This window comes from Anopheles coluzzii, chromosome 3 (assembly GCF_943734685.1).
Source record: "Anopheles coluzzii chromosome 3, AcolN3, whole genome shotgun sequence".
NCBI lineage: Eukaryota > Metazoa > Arthropoda > Insecta > Diptera > Culicidae > Anopheles > Anopheles coluzzii.
Genome location: NC_064671.1, coordinates 86,773,453 through 86,800,771, shown reverse-complemented (window position 1 = coordinate 86,800,771; position 27,319 = coordinate 86,773,453). Strand labels below are relative to the sequence as shown.

Here is a 27,319-nt window from a genome sequence, read left to right as displayed (position 1 = left end):
TTTGTCTCTTCACATTACTTCAATAAGTAGTACAAAAACATTGAAAGCCAAACCAACACCCCAAATAATCAAACAACCTTCTCCTGGGGAAGGTTATCAACACAGGCGGAGGTTGAGGTTGCGTACTACTTTTACTCTTCCCAATCTTTGGCTAGTTTTATGTGTCATGGCCATCTATGATGGTACAACTGTGAGGGTTTGAGTTACTATCATAGTTAAAATATGTTTTATAATGTATCTCGAAGCAAGTTTACATGATCTTCTTTGCATTCAAGGAACCATTGTAAGAACCATTCGAATCCTTGGGGCAGGTTATTGACGCTAAAAAAAACAGGTTCTATTTTAAGCATCATTTACATGATGACTCACATCCCATAACAGAACCTGTTCTTTTATTTCATCTCCAAACATGATAATGATTTTCCCCAGCAAGCAAAAAATACAAAACAAATATTAAGAATTGCGTGCTGCTGACGGTGGTGCTACCTTCCACCGGAGGGCAGAATAGGGCCTATAATAATGATGTGCTCTTAGGGGTTTTTATTACCCGGCTGACTCTAGGAACGGGGGTGAGAGTAGAAAAAACCCGTTCCACGCACTTCGCCCGTACCCGAACCGGGAAAGACCCCAATGCCAGAGAGTGGTAGCCGGTTCGGTAAACAAAACGCGCAACACGTCGACAGCGTGTGTAAAACCCACCCAGCAGTACGACAAGGCGCTGTTCAATCAACGGGAGTCGGAGGGGAGCCTCTGTCGAGGAAGGCGAGAGGTTGGTGCGATCATTATCACCACACAACTCCCCAGAAATTGCTCTACTTACTTGTGTATGCAAAGGCCTATGCGGAGAGGTTCTAGTTATCTGTGTTTGAGTGAACGATAGACTTGCGGATGCACAAAGAATACATGCACCTACCTTTAATCGGACGAACCGGTTGGGTCGGGTTTTTTTCGGGAAATCCCCCTCACCGTCTGATGCTGCGGATTGCAAAGCATTCTGTTTAGGGTCAGCTGTATTTGCTGGAATTGATGTTAATCTAAATCTTCCGAACAGATTTATGAAAGATCTAGGTACTAGTATCAAGGTTTTTTTGAAGATCTTTTAGAAATTCAGATTATTCCTTCAGTATCCTCCATAACAAACTGCTGTGCCGCATAGCAAAACATTCTGGATGGCTTCACTTCACCCAGGCACGCAAGACGCTACCAATACACGACCGGCCCCTGGTTGCGATCACCACAAAAACAACAAAAACCTTCGATCGTCCCAAACGCAAATCCCCTCCTCTGCACGATGTTATGATCGGATCGGTGGGCATCTCCCACTTCTCGTTTTGTTTCCAAACAACACGTTGCCGATCCGATCGCCGACGCCGCCCGCCGAGGCTGTTGCTGACGATCGCGACCGATCTCGCGGCCAGTTTCTTACCGGCAGTGTAACAACTCGGTCGAGCGTGTTTCCCGGGCTATCGCTCGAGACCTCCCTGTGTGTCTGTGTGTGTGTGTGCGTACACCTACCGGATCGCGATCATTCCACACGCCCGTGATCCTCAGCGCGTTCGTGCTCGCGTCTTGGAGACCGCTTTATACATTTGCCCAATCTTTCAATCGAAGTTCGGGGATTTATTTTCACGCCTGACCGAGCCGGTGGTGTGCGAAAACATTGACCGTATCGGGTTTCGGTGGTAGTGTTTGATTTAGGCTGTTTTTTTCGGAGGTAAGTTACATTGTTAGCTTTATTATGGTTGCGCCACAGACGACGAACTCACCCGACCGCCAAGCCGTTAAGCTTTTGTTTGATTTTTGCAACCGCGTTAAATAACTTTAAAAATACTCCACGCACCAGTAACTACTCAAGCGAAACCATACCACGGTGAGTTGCTTTTGAAGGACAACGCGCCACTACTCGGAAAGCTTCGCTGTGTTGTTTCTCCAATGGAGCTTTTATCCTACAGCTACTTAGGCTAAGCAGCGAACCTTCTTTGCAATGATTGATACCATCGATGGCCTCCGAACGGCTCTCTTCCAGGGACATGAAACCGTTGATTCGGGCAGACAAAAACAGGTTCTCCAAAGATGCCCAAATAATAATAATAATAGGCTAACCGGCCGGGGAAAACAAGAAAACGCTTAAGCCTGCGTGTTTCGGTTCAGTTCCAGGTCGCAACCAGCTTATCGCAAGGTCAAAGCGCCAGCCGGTAGATTCATCTGCTGGGCAGATTTGTTTGGCAACGAGTGCAGAGCACAAAATGAAGGCCAAAACGTAAAAGAAAAGCGCAACAGATATAGCAACAGGCGACTCCCCGGAGCGACTTTACGTAATCGATCATTCCATATTCGGGGAGTTCAGAGATCATGGCGTAGCTTTCAGGCAACGCAGCCTTCCAGTTGACAGTCAATCGGATTTCAAATGAAATAACGACCACATTTGAAATGGTAATCTTGTACCAGCTCTAACTCGTTTACCCCAAAAAGTGTTTGAAGGGGAGGGGGTGGAATATATGTAAATGTTTGGTTGCCACGGAGTACATGCAAGTGCTCTTCCTTCAACAAACAAACGGTCACTCAGAATGGATTTACTTTTCTCTCAATGCATCAGCACTGGAAATTTCAGCACGGGTTGTTGATCATCTGTAGAGATCGTGCATTAGCATGGGAACATATTTGCCGTCTCATGTTTGTGTACAGCACACCACTTAGCTTTTTAGAAATATGAGAGCTTTTGGAGGGGTTTATCTTTGAAGATAGAAGAACCATTACCAAGAGGATAACCAGAAACATTGAAGAGCATTGCTAATTCATGCGGATCCCAAATATAGGATCCCTTTGTACACTAATCTCAACTTCTCTCCGCATAACACAAGTAGTTTAAAAAAATTGGCAACAAAAACTCACCACATCCTTACGAAATTCTTCTCCTTCCAGCAAACAGCAAACATGACCCCTTTGTTCAAAGTGCTGATGATCGCCTTCGCGATCGTTGGCCTTGCCCAGGCGCAGCAACCGATCGACAAGATCTTCTTCCCGGAGAATGACACCATCCTGAACTTTGCCAACCGAGTGGGCGAGAGCGACAACAGCGGCTTCCAGGCTGGCCAGCCCGATCCGCTGGATGCGATTGTACCGACCGTGCGGCCCCAGACGCTGCTGACGGCGCAGGGCGAACGGTGCACCTGCGTGCCGTACTTTACCTGCCAGCCGCCACCCGAGTTTGCCGAGCAGAACAAATTCAACGAGATTAACGTCAAGTAAGTGGGGTTTCGAAAACTAATTCCTATTTGCATGGTCTCAAGCTAAGTTTGTAACTGCAGAATGGCAGTGTTCAGAAGTGACATCTAGTGTGAAATTCTAAACAGTGATTGCTTTGATTCGAATAGGTTGGGATAGATGTAATCAAGCGGACTGATATCTTCATGGATATCTCTGATCCATTGGTCGATGGTGTCGCTAGAATATGATCTAGTGTTGGCTAATTCTGGTTCAGATTCATGAATCTGAATGAATCTTCGAAATGATGCAATGAATCTGAATCTCGGTTGGAAAGATTCACGATTCTCGAAAGATTCACGAATTTCATAAGATTCATACCTCTCGAATGATCTGCGAATTTCTAGGGATTCGTAAATCTCCAAAGATTCATAGAGCTTATGCTTCTCATTATTCTTCTTCTTAGCGTGATCATGCCAGCCTATATAGGCTTTCGAGACTTCTTGGCATGTACAACACATCCAAATAGTTTGTTTTGCTACGGGGAGACGGTCCATGCAAGTCTTGAACCCACGACAGCCATGTTGTTAGGTCGTGCGAGTTAACCACTGTATGAGATCGAGCAAATTCAAAAGTTTTAAAATCTTAAATCTCTAAATTTGTGGATCTCTGGAGATCCAAGAATCTTAGAGGATACATGAATCTTGGGAGATTCATGAATCTTACGAGATTAACCAATCCTTGGAGATTCAAGAAACTTCAGAGATTCATGAATCTTTAGTGATGCATAAATCTATAGAGAATCATGAATCTTTAGAGATTTATGGATCTTTGGAGATTCGATTCGAGATTCAAATCATTCATCCCTGAAGATTCAAATCAATCTCAACAAAAGATTCATAAAACCCAACACAAATACGATCAGAATAGTAAACAGACCCAGTATATTTAAATTAAGATTGTTACTGCTAGGATACACTGTAGCTTCTCTCAACTGGTTATGAAGACTCCTCCTCGAATCATCGTTTAAACTGACGAATAATGTTGTTTATTTTTTTTCAGCTACAATCCCGAAAGCTGCCAGGACGTGCTGGACGTGTGCTGCCGCGATGCCGACTCGCTGGTCGTGCCGATGAACAATACGCCCGGGGAGCCACCGGTAGGAAGGCCACGTGGCTGCGGGCTGCGCAACATTGGCGGTATCGATTTCACCTTGACCGGCAACTTTGTATGTACCAAGCTTTATCAACTCCCAACAAAAGGTTGCAACGTTACTATTAAACATCAATCTGTCTTTTTCTCCCCTCCCGCTTCAAACTTAACAGAACAATGAGGCCGGTTTTGGCGAGTTCCCGTGGACGGTGGCTATCATCAAGACGCAGGACGGTAGCAGCACCTGCGGCGGCTCCCTCATCCACCCGAACCTCGTGCTGACCGGTGCGCACTGCGTGCAGGGCTTCCGCAAGGGCCAGCTGAAGGTGCGGGCCGGCGAGTGGGACACGCAAACGACCAAGGAGCGGCTGCCGTACCAGGAGCGGGCAGTGACCCGTGTCAACAGCCATCCCGACTTTAATCCGCGCAGTCTCGCCAACGACATTGCGGTGCTCGAGCTCGACTCGCCCATCCAGCCGGCGGAACATATTAACGTGGTCTGCCTGCCGCCGGTTAACTTCGATACGCGCCGCACCGACTGCTTCGCGAGCGGCTGGGGCAAGGACCAGTTCGGCAAGGCGGGCCGGTACAGTGTGATCATGAAGAAGGTGCCGCTGCCGCTCGTGCCCTCGTCGACCTGCGAGCGGCAGCTGCAGGCGACGCGCCTCACGTCCCGCTTCCGGCTGCACCAGACGTTCATCTGCGCCGGCGGTGAGCGCGGCGTGGACACGTGCGAAGGTGACGGTGGCGCACCGCTCGTCTGCCCGATCGGGGCGGCCAGCGAGAATCGGTACGCGCAGGTCGGCAGTGTCGCGTGGGGCATCGGGTGCCACGACGCCGTGCCCGGTGTGTACACGAACGTGATTCTGTTCCGGTCGTGGATCGACAACGTGGTGCGGACGCTTGGGTTCGACACGACCGTGTACGATGCGACCCAGTCTGCCTTTTCGAGCCTGTTTGCTTGAATTCGCCCATGATTCGGTTTAGTGTACGGTCACACTGTAATACAGTTTAATAAGAGAATAGAAATAAATAAGTCGCAAAAGCTAACAATCGCTAGGCGCGTAGCTTCTTTCTTTCCTTCTTTCATCGTTCGTTCTTTCCATTTGCACACAATTCCTTATCGATCTCTTCTTCTTGTTCTTCTCTCTTAATAAGTTTGTAGCCTTTACTAAACACGATACAGTGTTCACAGTGTGTTTCGCACATTGGTATTTCTTTTTTTTATCTTCCTTTTCTTTTTCTTCTTTGCACCACGCCCCGGGTGTGCTGTTTCTGTACAAACATTGCAGGCGCGCAAGCAATACTCTTCCCCCTGTTGAGGTTCGAGTTTTTTCAGTCTGGCTTTAAGGCACACACACACACAGACACAGACACACACGGGCGTGATGGCAAACGAGGCGACGATTTAATCCCTCCTCCTGTGGCGGCTGGCTGGTTTCTGGTATTTTATAAGCGTTTGTATGTGTGTGTTTCGGTTTGGGTTTTTTTTTGTTATCTGTCTATTTCTCTCCATTTCCGGTCGACGCACGACGCACGGCGGTAGAACCGGAAGCCTTGCTGACGGTAACTACGATACGATCCACGAATGAATAATCTCTGAAAGCAAGGGGAAACCAGTGTTAGTGAACACGTACACAGCTGGGCCCACCCCTCCCAGGCGGGACAGGGAAGATAGAGAGCTCGCTTTAACCTACTATTCTGTCCCGGCGACAGATAGATCAGTATGTCCTGACCCGATGCTACGACTGGAACCGGTAGAAGGACAGAAAAAAATGGAAGAAAAACAATGATTAAAAATAGTGCAAGAATAAGTAAAGCTGCTACAGTTTGAATGGTGTTCAATGGCATGACTGCAAAAGCATGAGCGCTCACACGAAACACATTTTTAAGAATACTTCAATTGACACCACGCACACGATTAGGTTAAACTTAATCAAGCAAATATAATTATTCTTAGCACACTTTGTGTTTACTTTAAATTTAAATTGGAATTATACAAATGAAAAAAGTAGCAAAAAATCAAAGCAAAAAATAAATTTTGAAATCAATTTAGCAAACATGTATTAATTATCAAACGCAAGTTAGAAACCATTGAAAGCGACATTAAAATGACTGTTTTTTCTCTCCCTTTTCGGACGTTTAATCGATCGATGAAACGTTTCGTAGTTATACATTCCATTTCTATTTAACATCAACATAATAAGTAGTTATCATACATATTTAAAAACTACGATAAGATCGGCACGGCAGAAATTGCTGCGCCCGGGAATGGATTGATTGACCAGAAAGCACAATGTGTGTGTGTGTGTTTAGGAATGGTTGGCTATCCAAATTAGCATTTACTATTACACTGAACGGCCAGAGAGGGAGGGGGGGACATGTAAGAAATCTACCTACAAAAATCTGTTCTTTGTAGGTGTTCCTACTGTGTTTTCCCCCCATTTCATGCATCTATCACCGACACCAATGGGTCGCCTTGCCCGCGGGTTGCTACGGCATCGCGAATTTCGCTTTGGCAGAACAACAACAACAACAAAAAGGACACTAACAACGCCACCATGACACAATGGCGTGTGACCGGGACGGGGGAGGAAAACGAGATCGAAACTTCTAACACAAGCCGGAGCCGGTGCCCTTTTACGCATTCGATGTGTGCTGCAAGCATCAAAGCGCCAGACACCGCCAGACACCGGCCTGACAAGTGGATGCAAGTTGGGGGGGACAAAATGCATTCGATGCGCCCGTTTGATGGCGTCTAAAACGGCAAACATACCCGTGTACCACCGGGTACAAATCACGTCACAGCCCATCATCGCCTGTCGGCGATCTCTCTCTCTCTCTCTCTCTCTTTCTGCACGGCATTGCACGTTCAGCTAAACCGGTACGCGTACGCGCTGCGCGACACTGTGGCTGTGTGATAATCTATTTTTAATCGTAAACGCGCCATGATAACGCACCTTTGGGGGCGAACAAAACGTGAAAGAAGGCGGTACCGTGCGTGTGATGCTTCCCCTGTTCGTTGCTCGTTGATGATGATGTACAAACGATCTTGCTCCCTGCTCCCCACCGTGGTGCGCCGGTGCTTTGGGCTTAAGCCGGCGCCGCACACCACGCGCTGTCCGCAAAGTCGAACTCGCAACTCACGCCGCGCTCGAGAGGAGTAGTGGTTCCGATTGGAATAGTGATGCTGGCGTTTAAATATATTAGCAATATTAGCGTTACACAGCAATGATTGCCGTTATGGTAAGATCGTTCTAAAACTGTGTCCTCTAACACTAACAAGCCTAACATCCCTCATGCATTACTCGTTTGCTCCCTGAAATGCGGCCATCGTTACGTACACAATTTAGTGACAGCCTGGACAGCCCTGATTAATGTTTAATTTACGCTAATTAAATGTCGACTAACTCTATCGCCACACTATCGCCCTTTCAGGTATCGGGTTTTTTTGTTTTGCTTGTAGTTTATCACAACAACAATGCTGTTTTGGTGTGAACCTGCTGGCACAATCCACTTGAGGGGAAGTAAGGAAATCAGTTATCAGCAACACCGGATGTGTATCAACTCAAGTGCGAGGTGAACTGCACTCGCAAACAACAAAATCGCGCACGCACACACACACACACATTCTCTTATAAAAACTGCATGCAATATACAAACAAACACGCACACACACACGCCTTACCGTGACACACCCAAGGGTAAACGTTTCAGGCGCACCAGCAGTTTGGCAGAAACTCTCATGCAAAGGCGCCGCGCTGTTGTCTTATTGCGCGTGTGGGGTAGCGCATTTCCTCTTGCAGGAGGGGTGGCACGCGGCCAGTGTATGTGTGTGTGTGTGATAGAGGCGATTTCTGTGCTTGTGTGTTAGTAGGGCTGCGCGCGGTTGGCACTCCTGAGCAGGCGCTTTTTAGCATTCGATGGATGATTTCTGGTACGGGGCGCTCTGCAACGGTGGCGGATTGGGTTGCTGCTGGTTTTGCTGTTGCGCTGACTGCTGCTGCTGCTGCTGTGGCTGCTGGTTGGGTTGTGACTGTTGGCCAGCCACTGCAGGCAACGACACGGAGGTGGAGGAGGAGGGAGATGAAGCGGAGGAGATCCCATGCCCCGTCAGGGAGGCGAAGGACGGCGGAGCCATTTCGACAATGCCCGGATACGGCGGTGCAGTCGATGGTCCCGCAACCGATGCACCGACGACAACAGCAGCAGCGGCAGCAGCAGCAGCAGCCGCCGCAACCCCGGTATCAACGGACAGATGCTGGCGGCGCATTAGCGCACCGGCGTGAGCCCGTGGACCTCCGCCGCCACCGTCGCACGCATCGGTCCCGACCGGAAAGGCGGGCGGGCTGGCGGTGCCATTGCTGAGCGTGGCCGCACCGGCCGTTGTTCTACTACCGGATGCTTTCGGCAGCGAGCAGACCTCGCACGCGGGCATTAGTTCGTGGTTTTGGAATGTACAGAGACTGCAGGTCCAGGGTTGATTGGGGCCGGCGGCCGGTGCGCCCGGTTGCAGTCGGCTCGCGGCGGCGGCGGCCTCGGCACCCCCGTTCGACGCGAACGACGATGAGCCGGTTGAGCACGGGGAGGACGAGGAGGAGGACGGGGTCGCCGGTACGGGTGACGACGACGATGTGCCGCCGAACCCGGCGGCAGACAGATGGGGCGTGCCGGGCGTACCCGACCGCGATGGGGATTGCGTCGGTGCGCGGGGTGGCGGTGGTCGCGGTGGTCGCGGCGGGCGATTCATGACCGCCGCGCCGGACACTACCGACGTAGGAAGCATCAGCGGTGAACCTGCAAAAGTAAAATGGTTTTTAAATAAATTTGTAAAGTTTCACAGAACGGCATGCGTCGCGTATCTTCTCCGCCCGCGGATAAAGTTGTCTTACCGCCCTCGACGCTCAGCGCACTCAGCCCGTCCGTTATTGAGGTGCCGGCTGCGGCCGCAGCCTGCACCCGGGCCTCCTCGTCATCGCACGTGTCCACCTCCTTCTGCAGCTGTTCGACTTCCGCCGCCAGCAGCAGCACCTCCCGGTCGAGCAGCTCGGCGTCGATGTAGCGCAGCGGTTGCTGCAGCACGAAGATCTCCCGGCAGATCGACTCGAACTGGGTGCGCTTTCGCTCCACCTCCAGGCTGAGCCGCTGCTTCTGCTCCAGCTGCTGTGAGACGGCCATCTCTGAAAGGGAAGGGGACACACCGGAACAGTGATACACTATTAGTGGCGCAGTGGAGCAGTTGTTCGCTGGAACTGCGAAGGATTGACTGAGAAGACGCGAATCGGCGAACACAGAGTAAAGCGTCGCCTGAGCCGGCTTATCACAACATCGCGTAAGTGGTACTGTCGTTTGCCTATTGGCTGCATTTTCAAGCAATTTCATCAACATGTTTCCCTTGTGTTGGAATGTTTTTGTTCTTTTCTCCCCACTTGCGGGATTACTGTAACTTCTGATTGACGCTCCCGGTGAAAACAGATTGGAACGCGTAATCTTCTGTTACTTTTTCCCAGTAACTAGCAGCAATACATCAAGCTTATCAGCAGTATTATTAAATCATATTATGTGTGTTTTTGGTTCGATTGAAAAAAAAGGTCAAGTTGATGGTGGCACTGAACCGATCACTTCAGAAGAATAACGCAAGTAGTTACATTTCCTCATAAATTGATAACAGCTCTCCATTAAATGATGGAATCGATGACGATCACTACATCAGAGAGATACCACTTACAATTATAACGCACGTAACGACGATTGACGGCGTGGCAAAATCAATGTATGCACCGCTTTTAACAACATGCCTGTCCTGCGTTCAAATCTCATATTTTAACTTAGAGCTAGAGCGAATTTCATTTTCCTACTGACACACTTGCACAAAATCTCTGTGTTTAGCTAGTGAATCGACAAATGGTGCTGTTATAATCAATAGTAAGATCAAATGAATATGATTTGAATAAAAACAGAGTTAACGCAGTCTCACTGTGCAATGTAGTGTGAAAACAGCATTATTATTCACTACTCGCAAGATGTTTTTCAAACATATTTTATTTTCATCACAACTTTTACTCAGTTTTTTTTTATTCTGGAGGGATCCTTTTACTCAGTTCTTGGACATGAATTTCTACATGCCTTACAGGGTACCCCAGTCAGGTTTTATTGTGTACATAATTACAGGGTGTTAGAGCCTTTCTAGTGAGCACATCATCACAGGGCTTCTGATTGAGGGCTTGCCAGGGGTTCTGACAATGTTAGCATACTTTCTGGAAACCTTATGACGCAATTGGGGATTACGATAATCACATGTGAGACACATGATTAGAATTGAGTGCCATGATTAGAAAAAAAGACACTTAATTTAAGCAGAAAAAAATATTGATTGTTTATATTAAACTTAAGTATTTCTGACACTTCAATCAATTAAAATGCATCTTCATTTTTTTTTTCTAAATCGGACGCTACAATTGATGTTAGGAAACACGAATACCGCGTAGTAGTGTAAAAGTGCCGTCGAACCCAGTTCAGATTGTAGTGTGTCGGAAATCATGTGATGGAACTTTATAACAATTATTACGATGGAAATAAAACAGATTTCATCTGTCTACAGGGGTTTTCAAGTCACTTTTCAATGTGCACATCATTATGCACCACTTGCAAGATGTTTTTCAACAGCAGTCACGTATAGTATTGGTGGCATCACAATAACATTTAAATTCTTCAACATGATTTTCAACACATCAAAGAGAAATTCAATCTAGCTTGATAGTTCTAATGCCAACAACATTTTTCATTTCCTACGAAATGTTTTCCAACAGCTGTCAAATGTTGGATTTGTATCACAATATGTTTTTAGTTCTTCCACATGATTTTCAACACAGCTCAAGCTACAGTTTTTTGTGATGTGTTGAAAGTCTTGTGTAAGAATTGAAATTGTTTGTGTTGTCATTACAATAGGTGAAAGCTGTTGAAAAACATTTTGCATACGGCGAATAATGATGTACTTTATGGAAAGTGTCCTGGAAAACCCTGTAATTTCATACATCAATATCAACAAATCAAATTTTTTAAAAGCAATTTTATCCAACAGAATTAAGACAGTGACGTGGTGAAAATGAGAAATTAACAGAACAATTGTTGTAATAGAAATGAAATATCTGCCAGCTGTTGAAAAAACATCTCGCGTGCTTTCAAATTGGAAACTGACTCTGTAAACCATGTAATGCGTTAAATAATTTTCCACTCCCAATTTTTTCTACAGAGAGCTTTTTTCATTAACATCCTAATGCGTGCTCTAAGGTGCTCTTATACTTAAAAACATTCCCGCGCACCAATCAACCTTACCTGCAACTACGAAATTCTGGTACCGCATTTCCTTCGACAGTCCATCGTTCTCTAGCCGACCGCCATCACCGTACAGCGAAGCAGCCATCGCCCCCCGACCAGTCTGCAGTTGATGTGCCGCCGACACGTTCGGCAGTGGCGAGGAGGAGCAGAGCGGTGGCGGAAAGCCCGAAAGCATGTACGGTAGCGGCACCCGGCTGCTACTGGCGGCTGGCGACTGATGATACCACCCACTGTGCCCGTCCGGCAGCGACACATCGGACGCTTCCCGTTCCGGCTGCAGTCGTTGCGGGCTACTGCTGCTGCTGCTGTTCGACATCTGCTGCTCGTAGCCCGGCACCTGGGCGCGCATCGCACTGAACGACCCGAACCCGTCGCGAAACGTCACCTCCAGCTTGGACTGGATGCCGGACTGGGCGTTAAAGTTTTTCGCCGTATACTTGAGCGGACTGGCGTGGATGTGGATCGGTGTGCGCGGTCGACCATCGGTCGGCTGCCGTAGGGTAAGGTTGACGGAGGTAGAGCTACGGCCACCGTTACCGTTAGCGACAGCGGGCCCCCCATTCGATCCACCCCGGGCGGGTCCTCCCGGTGTGCCAGCGATAGCAGTAGGAGCAGCAGCACCACCACCCCCACTGAAGGTACTGCTGACTTGGGCGAGCTCCCGCGAGTACGGCGGTTCCGGTTGGAGCGAGATCGTCGATGTGTGCCGCTGCTGCCCACCGATCATTACCGGCCCGGGGCCGGCCTTGGGCGATACGGTCACGTTCACCTGCAGGTTCACCGTTTCGCCCAGCTCGGCACTGCTGCTCGCCGTCGTCGTGATGGTGGAAGTCGTCAGCGAACCATTGCTGTGCCCCGACGGCTGTGGACACGGTGGTGCCGTTCGGTTCGGTCGCATCGGTGGTGGTGGCGTGGTACGCGGACCACCGCCACCGTAGTAGCAACCCGCCGGTGGACGTACGGCCAACGTGGTAGGACGATTCGCAGGCGAACTACCACCACCACCACCAGCAGCAGCACTTCGGTTCTCTACTATAAATCTACTATCACTGTAGCCAGTGTGATTCCCGGCCATCGAAGCTCCCTGTTGGTACTGCTGCTGCTGCTGAGGCGACGTGGCGGGGCATGCAGTTCCCTGTAGCCTGCTACTGTCGACACTGCTCTCCCGGCTGCTGTTGCTGCTGCTGTTGCTGCTGCTGTAGCTGACGCTGCCGTCTGACCGGCCGTTGCCGCCGCCCAGCTTCCGTTCGCGCCGCTTCAGGCTGCCACTGTGTATCGACTGTGCCGGGTAGGTCGTTTGGGCGGGCGTTCCCAGCACGGCCTCCTCCAGCTTGCCGATGCAGGCCGGCCGATCGTGACAGTTCTGCGTCACCAGCTCGGACACGACCGTGTCCGGTACGGTTGGGTACTTCTGCTTCATCTCATGGAACAGCTGCATAATGCTGATGTTCGAGCAGGCACAGGTCGCGCGCTGCTTCAGGATACTGTTGCTACTGCTGCTGCTGTCGGTCGCGCACGTCGTACCGCCGCTGCCTGTGATCGGTGTTGCTGCGGATGTGTACGTACAGTATGGCGGTGTATTCGGTTCATCGTAACTGTGAGGTGTGTTGCTGCTTTGGGTCGTGCTGGGTACTGCGGGCGCTTGCTTGAAAGGATTAGTCGCCATACTCTGCCATCCTCGATGGGCTCATTTAGGTCTGCAAGCAAAAGGGGGAACAAAAAATAGGCAAAATGTGAGTTTTTTTATCATGTTAAATAATGATTTACTATTTGAAAAATAAGATTGTTTCCATTCCAGCAAATTGAGAAGGTCGCTTGCTTCAGCAACACTTGCGACAGAGATTATATGTCACAAGTTTGAGACCAATAAGACAGATATCGCGTTTAGAGCAGACAAACGTACATTCTACTTTCACAAAAGACCATAACCTAGGTAAACGTATTTATGGGCTATTTTTTACTGCGTTAGATTGGGTGCTATTGACACGTACGTTCGTTCCTTATCAATCTTCACACTCAACACTGAACCAATCCACACAACTGACACCATCACACATATCTATAGACCTTGGCCGATAAAAAAAGCGCTCACATCATGCGCACTGTCATGTGCTCGATGTGCAATCTGCCTACAATACCGGGATACCGGGGAAGAGTCAATAGCACCAGCAACAACAGTAAAACAACCCCCACACAACTCCACAATATACGCCTGCCACCATTCTGATAAGCGATAAGACCACGGTCGGGTACCCAAAACATGTGCCCGATGCAAACGTGGATTGTTGCGCCATCCACAACGCGGCTCTCCGGCGGGACTGGTTGGTTGGGTGTTTGTACATCATTTCGACTCGATTCCTCTGTTGATTTTTGTTGGCTTGATTTTTTTTTCTGTTGCTGTTCTTCTTTATTGCAAATCACCGGAAGTGGGTGCCGCGATAAACGCTCTGTAGTGATGTGTGCTGCCACATGTGTGAAAATTAAAAGAGAGGCGCGAATTGACGAACAGAGCAGATGGGGTGGCCGTTCTTTTGAATTTACGTGTTAATTAATAGTATCAAAAATAAACAAATATCATCGATCTGCATTTATAATCTATTTGTTTTCTGTTTATTTATAGGTTATTTGTTTTTCCCCATTGTTTTGTTATATGTTTCCTGTTTTCTCTTTTCCATGCATCCATTCATTTGTTTAATTCTATATCTGCCATCAAGACTAAATAACGAAGACTTAAAACTAAACATTAACAAAAATATAATTCACATGCTAAACTAAACTAAGTCTGACAAAACAAACAATAGACAACAACGGACAAATAAACATATAAACAAACAGACAGCGCAAATAGACTATCGTAAACATTGAGAAAAAAGAGAAAACAAGAAAACTAAGAAGAAGAATTACAGTAAATAAAAGAAAGAAGAATATTACGGAAAGAGTTAAGAGTGGACTTAAAGAAATAGTAAAAATGGATAAGCAACCTGAAGCAGGATAGTAGAGCATCATTGAAAGTATATAATGTATGTATATAGCGTTTCTCAACTGACAGATGATCACGTGGGCGAATAGAAGGTACGTATAGCATGATAGGCAGGAGTAAATCAGGAGCATCAGTTAAAGCAACTAAAAGGCCACCAATAAAACAGGAACAAGGAAGTTCCAATAACAAGGACCCACTATGTGTGCTATTTCCTCTGTTTCGTAAAATGTCCTATGTTTTCTCAGATCTATTATATTCTATCTGAAGTTTTCTGTTTCCTCTATTTAGTGAAATATTTTCTACTGTTCTGTTTTTAACATACTCATACTGACTCTTTATTCTCTTATATTCCAGTACTAATATACTGTAAAATCCCGAATAGAACATATTTTAGATATATTAAATCACATCTTTTGTAGGAAGTTACGAACGACCACAAAAAGAAGAACTGGTTTGATCTGCTTCATACCTTCCAACATGGGAGGGAATCCCCCGAAAGAAAATCCTCCGTAAATCGAGCCCCATTGTTTCTTCGCGATAAGGAGAGCTCGATATTTCTCCCACAAGATAAGACACTGGGCAACAGATAGGGATGGAATTCCAAGTCATGGAGGGTATGAAGTCTTGCGCTAAAAATAAAACCTTCCACAACAGAGCGCGTAAGGTAGCACACGCGTTGGCTTCAAAGCATGTTTGTCGTATGGTTTAGCAAGATAAACTGCCGAAGCAAAACCCATATTATGTGGGTCTTCCAGCGATGCGACCATGATGATGATGGTTTATTTATAAAAATATCATCCATCACCGGTCACAGAAAAAAAAATGCTTGGTAGCAAACAAATTTAACCTAAAAATAAACTCCTTGCCACGCTCCCACCGCTCTTATCAGTGTTGCACCGACAGTTTACATTTGTTCCTAAGTTGTGCGGGTCACATGTTTTGGTGTGATGCAGAGTGCAAAGATAACAGCCTTTTTGTTCAGTAAAGCTTGAACAAATAAATCGACTTTCAACCTTCACTAGACACATATTTCGAAAGAGATTCATATTTATCAGCGATCGCATAGAAATTCTCCGAACCAAACTTCAGCACACGAATTAGCCACGTGCGCTAGGCTTTAGGGTTCAAGGTCGGTAATGTTCGTATCGACTAGGTCATATAGTAAAGTCATTCGCACATAGCGAATCCATCACACCCGAAAATGCTACGCCTTACAGAACAAAAAGTCGCATCTACTGATCAACATACAGCAACAAAAAAATTCCCATCCAACGTCAACTGACCCGGCACAGGAATCTGGCCTAATAAATCCTGCACGGGGACAAACTCACACATAAACACCCCGCGGTCACGGCGGCTATTTTCAATCCCGATGCGTCTAGCGTTATGACGACAAACGGTAACGAGATATGCCACGCTCAGAATTATTCCCTGCATGTCTCTCTTTTGGGGAGGAGAGAGGAGTTTTGAATTCGACCGTGCCGTACCTTTCCCAAACACCCACAGCTAGCCGCTCCCCATCGGGAGCACATCCGGAAGAATGTCACACGATCGGAAAGTATCTTGAGAGCCGGCCACACACACAAACCACACACCATCATCCACGGGATCTATCGTCACCACCCCCGTCCGTGCAGCGAATAGAGTGTGTGAGAGCATTCCACAATGCGGAGAGCAGCAGCATCAACATGCAGCCTGCCCCGGTCTGCGCCCACGAGCCCCGTGACCCGAAGAAAGAAAAATGGCACAGAAAAAAATGTACCAAACAGAACCTTTTCTTTTTTTTTTGTTGTTGCTTTGGGGGTTTTCTTCTACGAACTCTTAGCACGCAGCATTCCGAACGAACCCACGGAGGTGTGAACGACTGCGCGCAGAGGGGATAGGAGAGTAAAGTGACCCCACCGGAGCGCGGTCAGCATACGCAAGTAAGTGAAAGCGAACGCGGGGCAAGAATCCGTGGTTGTTGTTGATGGACGAAGTTAATGCTCATTTGTTTGGGTGCGGTGGGGTTTGCGTTTGGGGCGTATGGGTGCAGTTTTTATATTTATAACAAGAAAATCCGCCCTAGAGGTCAACCGTTCGGGACAGACATACACACTCACACACGGGATGATCAAAATGGGCGAACGGGAAGTGAAGCGGAATTTAAGCCAACCGAAACCAACCCAACCAGCTGAGACGATCGCTCTATGAGTGCGTCTAGGCATGTGTGTGTGTGTTGCAATAAAAATGCAATCGCCATAAACATAATTCGCATCATTAAATCACACAAGCCATTCAAACTGTCGCCAGCGATGCGACGCTTACGTTGTATTTTATGCAGTGAGCTGCAATAAAATGTGTGACCGCGCATCTTCACTTCCTCGCACCATCAAAGGCGTTTTACAGCCCTGTGTCTGTATTCTGCCCTGCCAGTGCTTACGCAGACGATTGTCGATTGTTTAGACAAGCAGTGCGGAAGAATTTATTGATGAAAAACGAACGTGTTGCGCGGTTGTACAGACTTAAAAATGCAACAAAATGAATTAAAGTGGGATTATCCTTATTATGCACATATTTTTCGAAAGATCGTAATTTAACAAATGAAGCATGCTAATGCATTAAATTTAGTAGATAGTTGCTTAAACAGCAGTTATATCCAGGAATACGTTCCAACTCTGAACTGAGACCTATCCTTACTAATAGGAGTCTACTCCGCAATCAGAATCGGCTCCGGAATCAAATTCGATTTCGGTATCTCGATGAGAAAAGGCGTTTGGAAAACCCAAATTTACTGGTAAACGATCCATTCTCATGGAGATTGCGGGACTAATTTCGTTTCTAAATTCCTGATTTTAATTCTAGGACTGACATGAATCCAAAGTAAATTCCAATTTCGGAGCCGATTCTGAATCCGAAGTCGATTCAGGTTCCGGAGTCGATTGCAGAATCAGCGAGTCGATTGCAGAATTGCGAAATCAGAGTCGCAATCAATTACGGAAATGGCTCTAGAATCGGAACCCGTGTTCGCAATCAATCCTAGAGCCGATTCCCAATCTGGAATCGAAACCGAATAATTCCGATTCCGAACTCCCACCACTGCACAGGTCTCTATAAAATATATGATGAACATCATATCCTAGGTCCAAGAACAAGTTCTTATTCCAAAACCGTGGCCCAGACATCCTCGGATCAAGATACATCGATATATGCCGCGAATATATCACTAGGACCGCCCAGTGATATATGCTATTCGATATATGCAGCGGTTTCTACAAGGCCGCTTAGAAACGTTTACATATCCAAGCGCCATAAGATAATGTACTCATCAGTTGATTTTACAAAGTGACAAAATTATACAATCCCAAACAGAATAAATTGTCAAAACAAAAATCATTGAGATTTTGAAGATTCGATGTCCTTTGACGAAGGATTTCGAATGAAATGAACGAAAAAATGGAAAATTGGTATCAGTAAAAAAAGACAAAAATCATTTCATTTGCCAAAAAGCATTTTCCCATATACATGGATACATGGAAACACATGAAGCTAAAATCGCTAAAATAATTTAAAAAAAATCTTCACTTTATGCCCATTATCCGAAAGAATGTAGTTCCGGTTTCCCTCAAGCATCATTCAAGTCTGGTAGCGGAGGAATCTATCACGCGTAAAGCAGGTTACTAATGATAAACATCCGTTAGCAAAGAAAAGCCCCACCACTACCCACCCACTCTCCTTTTTATCACTTTCCTTCTTGAACACTAAATGAAGTCATAAAAAATCAAAATGGCAAACCGCCCATCGGGAGGTCCAATTTTCCACGCACCGGCGAACAATTCCGCAATAATGATCTGCGCCGCGGGTGTGGAACAGCTGAGACTGTCCGGTCGGGCCCGGCTGCCGCATTCGTTCGAATACAATCTTGCCATTAAAAAAAATAAAAAAAATAGCGTCCCTATAAAGTTGCCCATTGCCCCCGTTCAAATTCGCGATTCTGCGAATCATTTCATTTGCGCAATGTTTGCGCTCTCGGAAAAGGCGGGCGGGCTGACGACACATGCGTCCAAGAGCTTCCTGTCTCTTTCTGCCCGGAAGAACAAACGCGCAGTGGAGCGTGCAGCAAATTTACGCTACCGGCAGCTGCTTGCTAGAACGATATTTTATGTTCCACCTCATGCACACACACACCTTATGGCCGAGGTTATTAGGTGTTACTACATCGCGATAGTGCCTCCCTTACCCCCATGTCCTGCAGAACAAGTTCATTACTACTGCTGCCTTCGATGTTGGACCAAGGTAAGGGGAAGCGCAGAACGTAGGGTAAGCCAAGTTTAACGCGAAACGTGCAGTTTGTGATGCGCAATCCTTTCCGCAACATCGCTAGCGTGTCCCAACAATGTTGCTGTATTTTATTGATCGCGCACATAGTGAAGGGTTTCAAGGGATTTAGTCCGACATTTCCTACAAGGGAGGTAAATGTATGGATACATTAGCAAACAACCCAATGCCAACCTTGACCTTCGAAGCATAAATTTGAATAAAAATCAGCATAATTCAGTACATTCTGAGACCGAAAAACTGGATGTTAAAAATAACACGTATAATGTTTATACATGCTAGCCTTATTGCTAATAGCCCATGCGTCGAAAAACACGACACTAGCTATTTGTGAACATCGTTTGATCGTTCCAGTCGTCGTTAAGCAGCTGATGTTTACAGAAAACACTTAGTAAGGACCAACGAAAAAAACAAAAACAAAACATTCTTTTTCAGCTGTCACACGCATGCCGCAGCGAACGTGTTAGTTCAAGAAACTTTCCACCAAATCGATATCAACGTAGATATTCTTTGGAAGGGTGAAATTCGCGCCGCAATATCGTCATAAGGATTATTGCCGAGTAATTTATCTGTCCACAAGCGAATCAAGCGCTCCCCACAGGGGCGGATGAGAAAGGTGGCTTGTTAAGCCCGACGATCTTCACCAGCCTGCCTAATTACATTACGATCTAGCATGAAATATTGGAATTGCGGCCATGTTATGCAAACAAGCGCGTTTATGTGAGATAACAAACGCAGGTGCAAAGATGCTGCGAACTAGGGGATGATTGAAGAACAAGTAGAATGTTTTGAGCCGCAAGATTCTGGGCGACTGGGTCAACCGAATAGCTGGCGAAAAATTTAAAAAAATACAGTAAGAAACCTGATTGTTGGCGCATAAAAGCATAGTTTATAATATGTTGCTTAAAAACAAATTAACCTCAAGTAAACTTCATTGCCATACAGCGCGAATATTATACAGAAAAATCTTTAACATATTTCAATAATCCAAATCAAATGTTCAACGCCGGGAGTTGCATGTGGCTCTCTTTGATTTCGATATGGTAGCTATAAACCGTTCATATATTTTTTATAACTTAAGAACCTATTTTCTCTTTCATATTTGGCACTTGATTTGTAGCATCAACATCACTGATTCGTATTTTGAGTGATGCAACTGTAGCGAAGAACTTCAATTCATTAATTCGCTCATTTCAGATGATTGTTTAGCCCCAATGTTTACACCTTCTATAATTTAAGACAGAAAACTTTGAGCATGTCAGTGGAACAATACCCAATTGACATTTTCCAAACATGTCAGATTGCTTCCCACTTCCTGGTACGAACATAAAAGCAATTCTTGGTCATTTACAACGACGGTTCGTTCAGCCGTAAATTTAGGAATTGTAAGCGCCGCTTCAAACATGTCGTAGAATACAGAATCTAAAGCATTATCGGAACATCGGGCAGATTGCTGCAGATTTCAGAAAAATGATTTAGGACTTCCTAGCAGGAAATTACACCAGTGCGCGACCCCAGCTAGTCTGGTAGACTTGCTGGAAAATAGATCCTTGGCATAAACACAAAATTACCATACAATCAGTAACTCCTTAGCTAAAATTAGTGTACGGGAGATTCGATCCCACTACCACACAGTATGTTACTGCACGAACGAACCAACCAGTCCGTAGAACAATAAAAAATCCCTGCATAAACAACCGTTTTCTAAATTAATCTCCCCTCCAAGCTAGGTTTATCGCTCGCCACCTGTGACCATTGTTGAACTTCACCTAGAAAAATCGCAGTCTATAGAACAAAATCAATACTGCACTGTGGTGTGGTACGCCACCACGGCACGGAGCATCAAAGGGGGTGTTTGTGTCTAATTTCGTGGGAGGACGTATTTACGTGCCCCGCCGTACGTGTAACTGAGCGCGAGAGTTCTGCTCTCGGTTTCTGCCACAAAACCGTCCCCCTCGTGTTATTTCAACCAATATGCTCGACGACCCCCCGACACAACCCGATGGAGCCGCCTGGTTACCATTGATGACGCAAAAACTCAACCATCCTACACACACACACACACACACACAGACGTACGTACTGCCGCCGCCAATGCTTCTTGTCACACGCCCGCTGCCGGTGTCCAAAACCAAAGTGACACCCACTCGTTTTGTTTCGAGCCCGCCTCGCCGCATCTTCCCTCTGCTTCGTTGCTGCTGATTCCACTGTCATCGAAACAGTGGGGGGTGTGCTGCTGCTGGGGGAAGACGGGCAGTTACCGGCCAAATAAACGCCGAAATCAAACAAAACCGGGAAACCGGGAGCGATGGAATCAGCGCAGCGAGGCACCACAAGGACCTAAACGGGAGACACGGCGAGCGACGGCGGCGGCGACGACGTTTTTCTCCGCTCTTGGGTGTGGAATTTTCTAAATAAAGAAGACAGATTCTCCTCGCCTTAAAATAAGCCGCGAACGGCAAAAAAAGCATCCTCCCTCCGCTTCCCATCACAAAACGCTCTAGATCCACGAACGAGAGGCACAACGCCGCGTGATGCCGACACCACCGTTCCACACACAACTACCACCTGTTGGTTTCTCTACTTCTGCCTATCCCCGAAGGATCCTTCGGATTTGGAAAGATAGAGACAGGGCAATGCTTTAGTTTTGTGCCTTTTTTGTTGTTGTTTGTCTTTTTCCATTTTTTCCGAGGAATTACTTCCAGAGTGGTACAAAAAAATAGCTCTTATGCTAACAGAGGAGGAAAGAAAACGAAACACTGCCAGTCACATGCAAAACGACCCAAGCGGCCTCGCACGATCATCGATCTTCGGGGAAAACAAGCTGAATTAAGGGGTAACCCACACCCTTGATCGCACACACACACACACACAAGAGAGGACACCGGCGACGAAGGAAATACTTTTCTCACGCGCGCACACCCTCTCTTTCTCTCCCTGTTTTCTCTTCTTCCCCCCTTTCAAAGACACACATTTTTAATTCCAAGCCCCATTGCCCGAAAACTCAATTAAACCAATTTACGTCAAGGTAAAAAGGCGTGTGTGTGTGTGTGGTCCAGGTGTGTCCCGAATTATTAGAGCTAACATTTTTCCGGGGCGCCCATCCACCAGACACACACACACACACACACACTCATACCATCATTCGTGGACAGTTTTATTCAATTAAGGCAAAAGAATGCGCAAAACGCTTTCATCAAGCGTTTGGGGAGGGATGGGGGATTGGACACCCCACCACCACACGCAGTAGTAGTAGGTCAACGTGCGAAATATTTTGCGCATTTTGCGGACAGGTACTCTCCGCAGCACCGCCGGGTGTATATCTTGATTTATGGAACGCCACATTTGCTTACCGTCGGTTGCGTCGTTGCGAGGGAACACGCACTCCGGGAAATTACGCAACAACGCTTCAAAACTTAACAAACTTTTTTTATTGGGGTGGAAATGAACCAATTAAAGTGAGATTTTTGGAGGTAAATGGCTCGTAACTCGTAAAAAGAGTTTGAAATGTACAAAAGTCTTTATGTTATATGGCGATTTATCTCACACAATCGATATTGAATTGAACCAGTATTGAAGTTAGTAGATTGAAGCATATATGATATGAGAAACGAAAAACAAACATATTTACAGGGTTTTCCAGATTGTTTTTTTGCGGTTATTTAAATAATTTTGTGTGTTTTCTGATTATGACCCGTTTTCTATTTCCAGTTAGAAAGCTGAAATTTCAGGCTGTCACTGGAACTATATTCATTATCCGGGTTGTAGCATATAGACAATTACGATTTTGAATTCACCATTTGTGTCCAAACAAAGATACATTTTAAAACCGTTTGGTTTTCTTTTTATCTGGTCGAATTAGATTCTTCTTTTTCTTTGGCTCAACAACACGTTTTCGGTCAAGGCCTGCCTGAACCACTTGTGGGCTTGGCTTTCAGTGACTTATGAATTAACCCCCCATAGCAGGATAGTTAGTCCTACGTATAGCGACACGGTCCATTTGGGGCTTGAACCCATGACGGGCATGTTGTTAAGTCGTACGAGTTGATGACTGTACTACGAGACCGGGTAACTAGATTCGAACTAGATAACCATACTTTTAATACATTTTAAAATATCGATTTCAACACAGCTACAGGGTTTCTCTTAATCTTAATAAAATTACAATTTTACATATGATTTTCAACACATCACAAAAAACTGTCAAACTCAATTCAGCTTGAAACGTGTTGAAAATTATGGTGAAGAAATTTAAAATTATAAAGATTTAAATGAAATATCTAATTGACGTGGATTAACATCTTGCACGCGATGAAAAAAAAATTCATATGTGGAGTTGACATGGAAAACCCTGCATTATCCTTCCTTGATAAAATATGTATGCTTCAGCACAAAAAAATCATTCATAAGCTAACTCGCGTGTGGTTTTGCATGGAATATTGACGTCAACAATCATGCCCAATATGACTAGTATCGTACGCATCTCCTCTATTAATTTTTCTTGATGTTTATTAAATTCTTTCCCACATAGTAGATTGAATTTGCCCCATAATGTATAGACCGTTACTAAGTTTGGTTGTCCTTTAGTACCCCAACATTTTAGGACATCGCGTTACTAATTGCCAAAAAGAATGATTTAAAAAAAATTAAGAACTGTCTTGAAATCGTGTGATCGGTACCAAAATATGTAGAAATTTTGTGGAAACTGCTATTGGATTCCAAAAGGAACCTGTCCAAATAGGGTGCCGTACAATCCAATTCTCGTCACATTAAGTACACTTCCGGGTCAGAAAGAACCAAGGAAGTGTCCGAAAATTAAAAACTGTAGGTATTTTAAATCTCTCGAACGTCCGCTCATCCGACTAAACTAAACTTGGGTATGTTTACCATACAAGGTTTACTAGGGAAACCTGGGAAGGACGCTTGCCCTCCCGTCGCGGACATCATTCTTGGACAGAAGTCCTAGTACGTAGAGTACTTTCCCTAGGTATGTGCACCATTACGTGCTGTTCTAGTATAGCTGGTTGTATCGAACGGCTAGCGATTATTTGATCACTCAATAGAGAGCAGTAAAACAAAGAATTGCAATTAAAAATATATTACCTTTTCATAGTTAAAATATAATTCAAATGTCCAATCGAAAACAAGATAGAAACCATACGGGGGATACAATAATCCCGCTCCGCAGGCAAACGACACGATCAGCGAACGTGCCAAAATGCAGATTAAACTGTCCACGGTTCGGTGAGTAAGGCGATCGTTAGAGGAAAATGATTCGGAACATGTGAAAATTGCCGAACTGACGATGGACTCACACCAATACCCTTCCTCTTTCCGCGGTACGAAAACAAGATTGCAGAAGCGCAAAAACGTGCATTCCACCACGAGAAACGCCAAAGATGGGACTTTATTTACACACAGCACCACCATCGCAACACTACCGCGCTTGACCACTCGCGACCATTGATCGCCGATCATCCATAACGATAATCCAATTTTCCGCTCCCATACGCCCAAAACACATGCTACTACTACTACTACTGCCACTGCCTTCCGACTTAACGCGCACGACGAGTTTGCCAAATTTTTCTCACATTTTAAGCATCGTTCTTACGGCCGACACAGCACCAACCCGTTGAGAGTGCAAGGGAAAGAAATAAAATATGCCCATTTTTATCCACTTTTTTATCTGCTTGCCACCGTCCTCGTGTGCACCTGGCCCCTACATGCGCCTTCATAGTTGCCCGCAGCATCCCACTCGTTTGCAGCTATTTTCGCGAGCCGACACATGCCTACCACCCGCACAACTGCTCGGGGTGAGGGCAACGGGCGAGAGGAATTTTATTTATAAACAGGAGAAACTCCTAGCCCCCTGCCACCCATGACCATCGCCACCACTCACCCACCCACCACCGGCAGGTTCATTCATGAAAAATTCGATACTGAAAAACCGCCCCACGATCTCGCTTGGGGCCGCTTGCCTCGTCGTTCAAGCCGCTCGGTCGTAATAATACGACGCTGGCGGCTGCACCACATTAACTATCCCACGAGTTCATCGTTATGCCCTGCGGTTAACGCTTTTCTCCCTGGTTGTGTGCGGCACTTCCTCCTCAGTTTTGAGGCATAAGGGCTGAGAAGGTAACATGCTGATGAAATTACCAAACTATCGTGCGATCGCGAGCAAGACAGACAGTGGGTGCGTCCGCTTGAGTAAGTTAATGTGAGAGAGAGAGGGTGCGGTGGCCGCTCTAAGTAAATTTCGCGACCGAGCTAACCGAGACGAAACGACTACCGGTAACGCCAGTGTGCATGTGTATGTGTTGTGTTACAGCCAAAAGGCGCGCACCACAGTAACGGCTTCGACGTAGATCGAGTAAACAGATATACTAAGCTCTGCCCACACACAACTGCGACTACCCACCTACACTACCCTTCTTTCTGCCGCTCACTGTCCAGACGAACCAACTGCAACATCTCAAGCGAAGCGGGACAGGAGGCAGGAGTGGGTTAGGAAAAATGATCATGAATCCAAGGTACGGAAAGGGAAAAAGGTAAGGAAGCGACAACAATTCGTTCTAATTTGTTTCTCAGTACTTTTAGCTTTTTCTCTCTTTCTCTTTTACTTTCTCTCTATTTCTCTCTCGTTCACTCTCTCTTTCTCTACTTCTCTCTCGTTCTCTCTCTCTTTTTCTCTCCTTTTTTCTCACTTTCACTCTCTATTTCTTTTTATTTCTTTCTTGTTCACTTTCTTTCTTTACCTCTATTTATATCCTCTATTATCTCTCGTTCCCTCGATTTCTCTCTCTTTCTCTCTATTTCTCTCTCGTTCTCTCTATTTCTCTCGTTTTCTACTCTCTTTCTATTTTATTTTTATCTTTATCTTTCTCTATATTTCTCTATATTTCTCTCTATCTCCCTCATTCTCTTTATTTATCTCTTTCTCTCTCTCTATCTCTCTATCTCTCTCTATCTCTCTCTATCTCTCTCTATCTCTCTCTATCTCTCTCTATCTCTCTCTATCTCTCTCTATCTCTCTCTATCTCTCTCTATCTCTCTCTATCTCTCTCTATCTCTCTCTATCGCTCTCTATCGCTCTCTATCGCTCTCTATCTCTCTCTATCTCTCTCTATCTCTCTCTATCTCTCTCTATCTCTCTCTATCTCTCTCTATCTCTCTCTATCTCTCTCTATCTCTCTCTATCTCTCTCTATCGCTCTCTATCGCTCTCTATCGCTCTCTATCTCTCTCTATCTCTCTCTCTATCTCTCTCTATCTCTTTCTATCTCTCTTTTCTCATTCTATTTGTTCTTCTCTTTGTTTCGTTCTTTATTTCTCTCCTTATTTCTCTCTTTGTTTCTCTCTTTATTAATCTTTTTGTTTCTCTCTTTGTTTCTCTCATTTCATTTGTCAATTTTGCCGGATTGGCTAGGTAAACCCTGTATATATCATATTGTTTGCTTCTTTATTACTGTAGTATTAAAGTGTAGACTTAGCAGGGTAGTAAAGAGCCAACACTAATCCACAGCAACACAGCAACTGTAGCAACATCATGTAGGCGTTACACACTACCAATTACCAATGTCCGGACAACCTTGTCTTTTGCGCACAAGGTATGATAAAATTGTAACCGGTCATCAGCATAGTTGGAGACTAGCCGTCGTCTAGACAGTTTATTTTTTATCTTTACGCCATAAGCTAGTAGCTGTCAGTATTGCAATAGAGATAATAGGAGATAATGGGTACAAACGATTAACGATATTTACGCTTTAAGGTAGAGCGAACAACGATCAATTACGGCATCGTTGCCCAATTCACTCAGAATTTTCATATTGTATTTTGTACTGTTGTATTTTGAGGTATTTTCCAAGCCCAGTTGGCAGATATAATCTACCTCTCTTGATTCATTTCAGTCAATGCCTCAATTCAAATCTTCAAACTCTATTTTCTAATAAGCAAAATATTACCTCATTTCCAAAACTAAGTTTGCTCAACAGCTAAACAACAAATCATTGCCTATCAAACAAACCAGGAAATTCAAATTAGATTTTGTAACTACATAGTATTGTGATAAAAATGACAGATAAATTAAATATCTTTAAAAAAACATTCTAAATTTGAAATACAAAACCCATTTCGTGTTTACCGCTTTACAATGTACAGTGTGCAGGTATACTGATACTTCACTGTTTGTTGCTACCTTGCAGATGTGTTTTGCGATATTTGCGCACGCCCAAGTAAAGTATATTTGCTTTTCTTCTCGACCCGAGGATCGCTGTCAAAACAGGGGAGAAACAAACAGAAAAACTCGCTGCTGCGACCGCATCACTCG

At 45.6% G+C, this 27,319-nt stretch overlaps 2 protein-coding genes across 14 annotated transcripts in view; one reads left to right on the top strand and one right to left on the bottom strand.

Moving 5' to 3' along the window:
• The first annotated feature begins 2,918 nt into the window (after positions 1-2,918).
• On the top strand, positions 2,919-5,411 carry LOC120960214 (phenoloxidase-activating factor 2-like). Its single transcript, XM_049609170.1, has 3 exons — positions 2,919-3,245; positions 4,267-4,432; positions 4,530-5,411. The coding sequence occupies exons 1-3, from the start codon at positions 2,935-2,937 to the stop codon at positions 5,319-5,321; spliced, it is 1,269 nt and encodes a 422-aa protein (XP_049465127.1). The 5' UTR covers positions 2,919-2,934; the 3' UTR covers positions 5,322-5,411.
• A 101-nt stretch (positions 5,412-5,512) lies between these two features.
• Positions 5,513-27,319, bottom strand: part of LOC120960211 (uncharacterized) — a 30,571-nt gene continuing 8,764 nt past the window's right edge. For 9 of the 13 annotated variants that reach the window (XM_040384256.2, XM_040384255.2, XM_040384250.2 and 6 more), the window contains exons 3-5: positions 11,692-13,391; positions 9,249-9,536; positions 6,518-9,153 (exon numbers count right to left, since the gene is read on the bottom strand). In XM_040384256.2, coding sequence (XP_040240190.2) covers positions 8,270-9,153; positions 9,249-9,536; positions 11,692-13,360 — 2,841 coding nt within the window. In that variant the 5' untranslated portion in view covers positions 13,361-13,391 and the 3' untranslated portion in view covers positions 6,518-8,269. Of the gene's footprint in view, positions 5,956-6,049; positions 6,105-6,517; positions 9,154-9,248; positions 9,537-11,691; positions 13,392-13,685; positions 13,925-27,319 lie in introns of those variants that run through there. The other 4 variants (XM_040384260.2, XM_040384261.2, XR_005752298.2 and 1 more) reach the window with 4 other exon arrangements.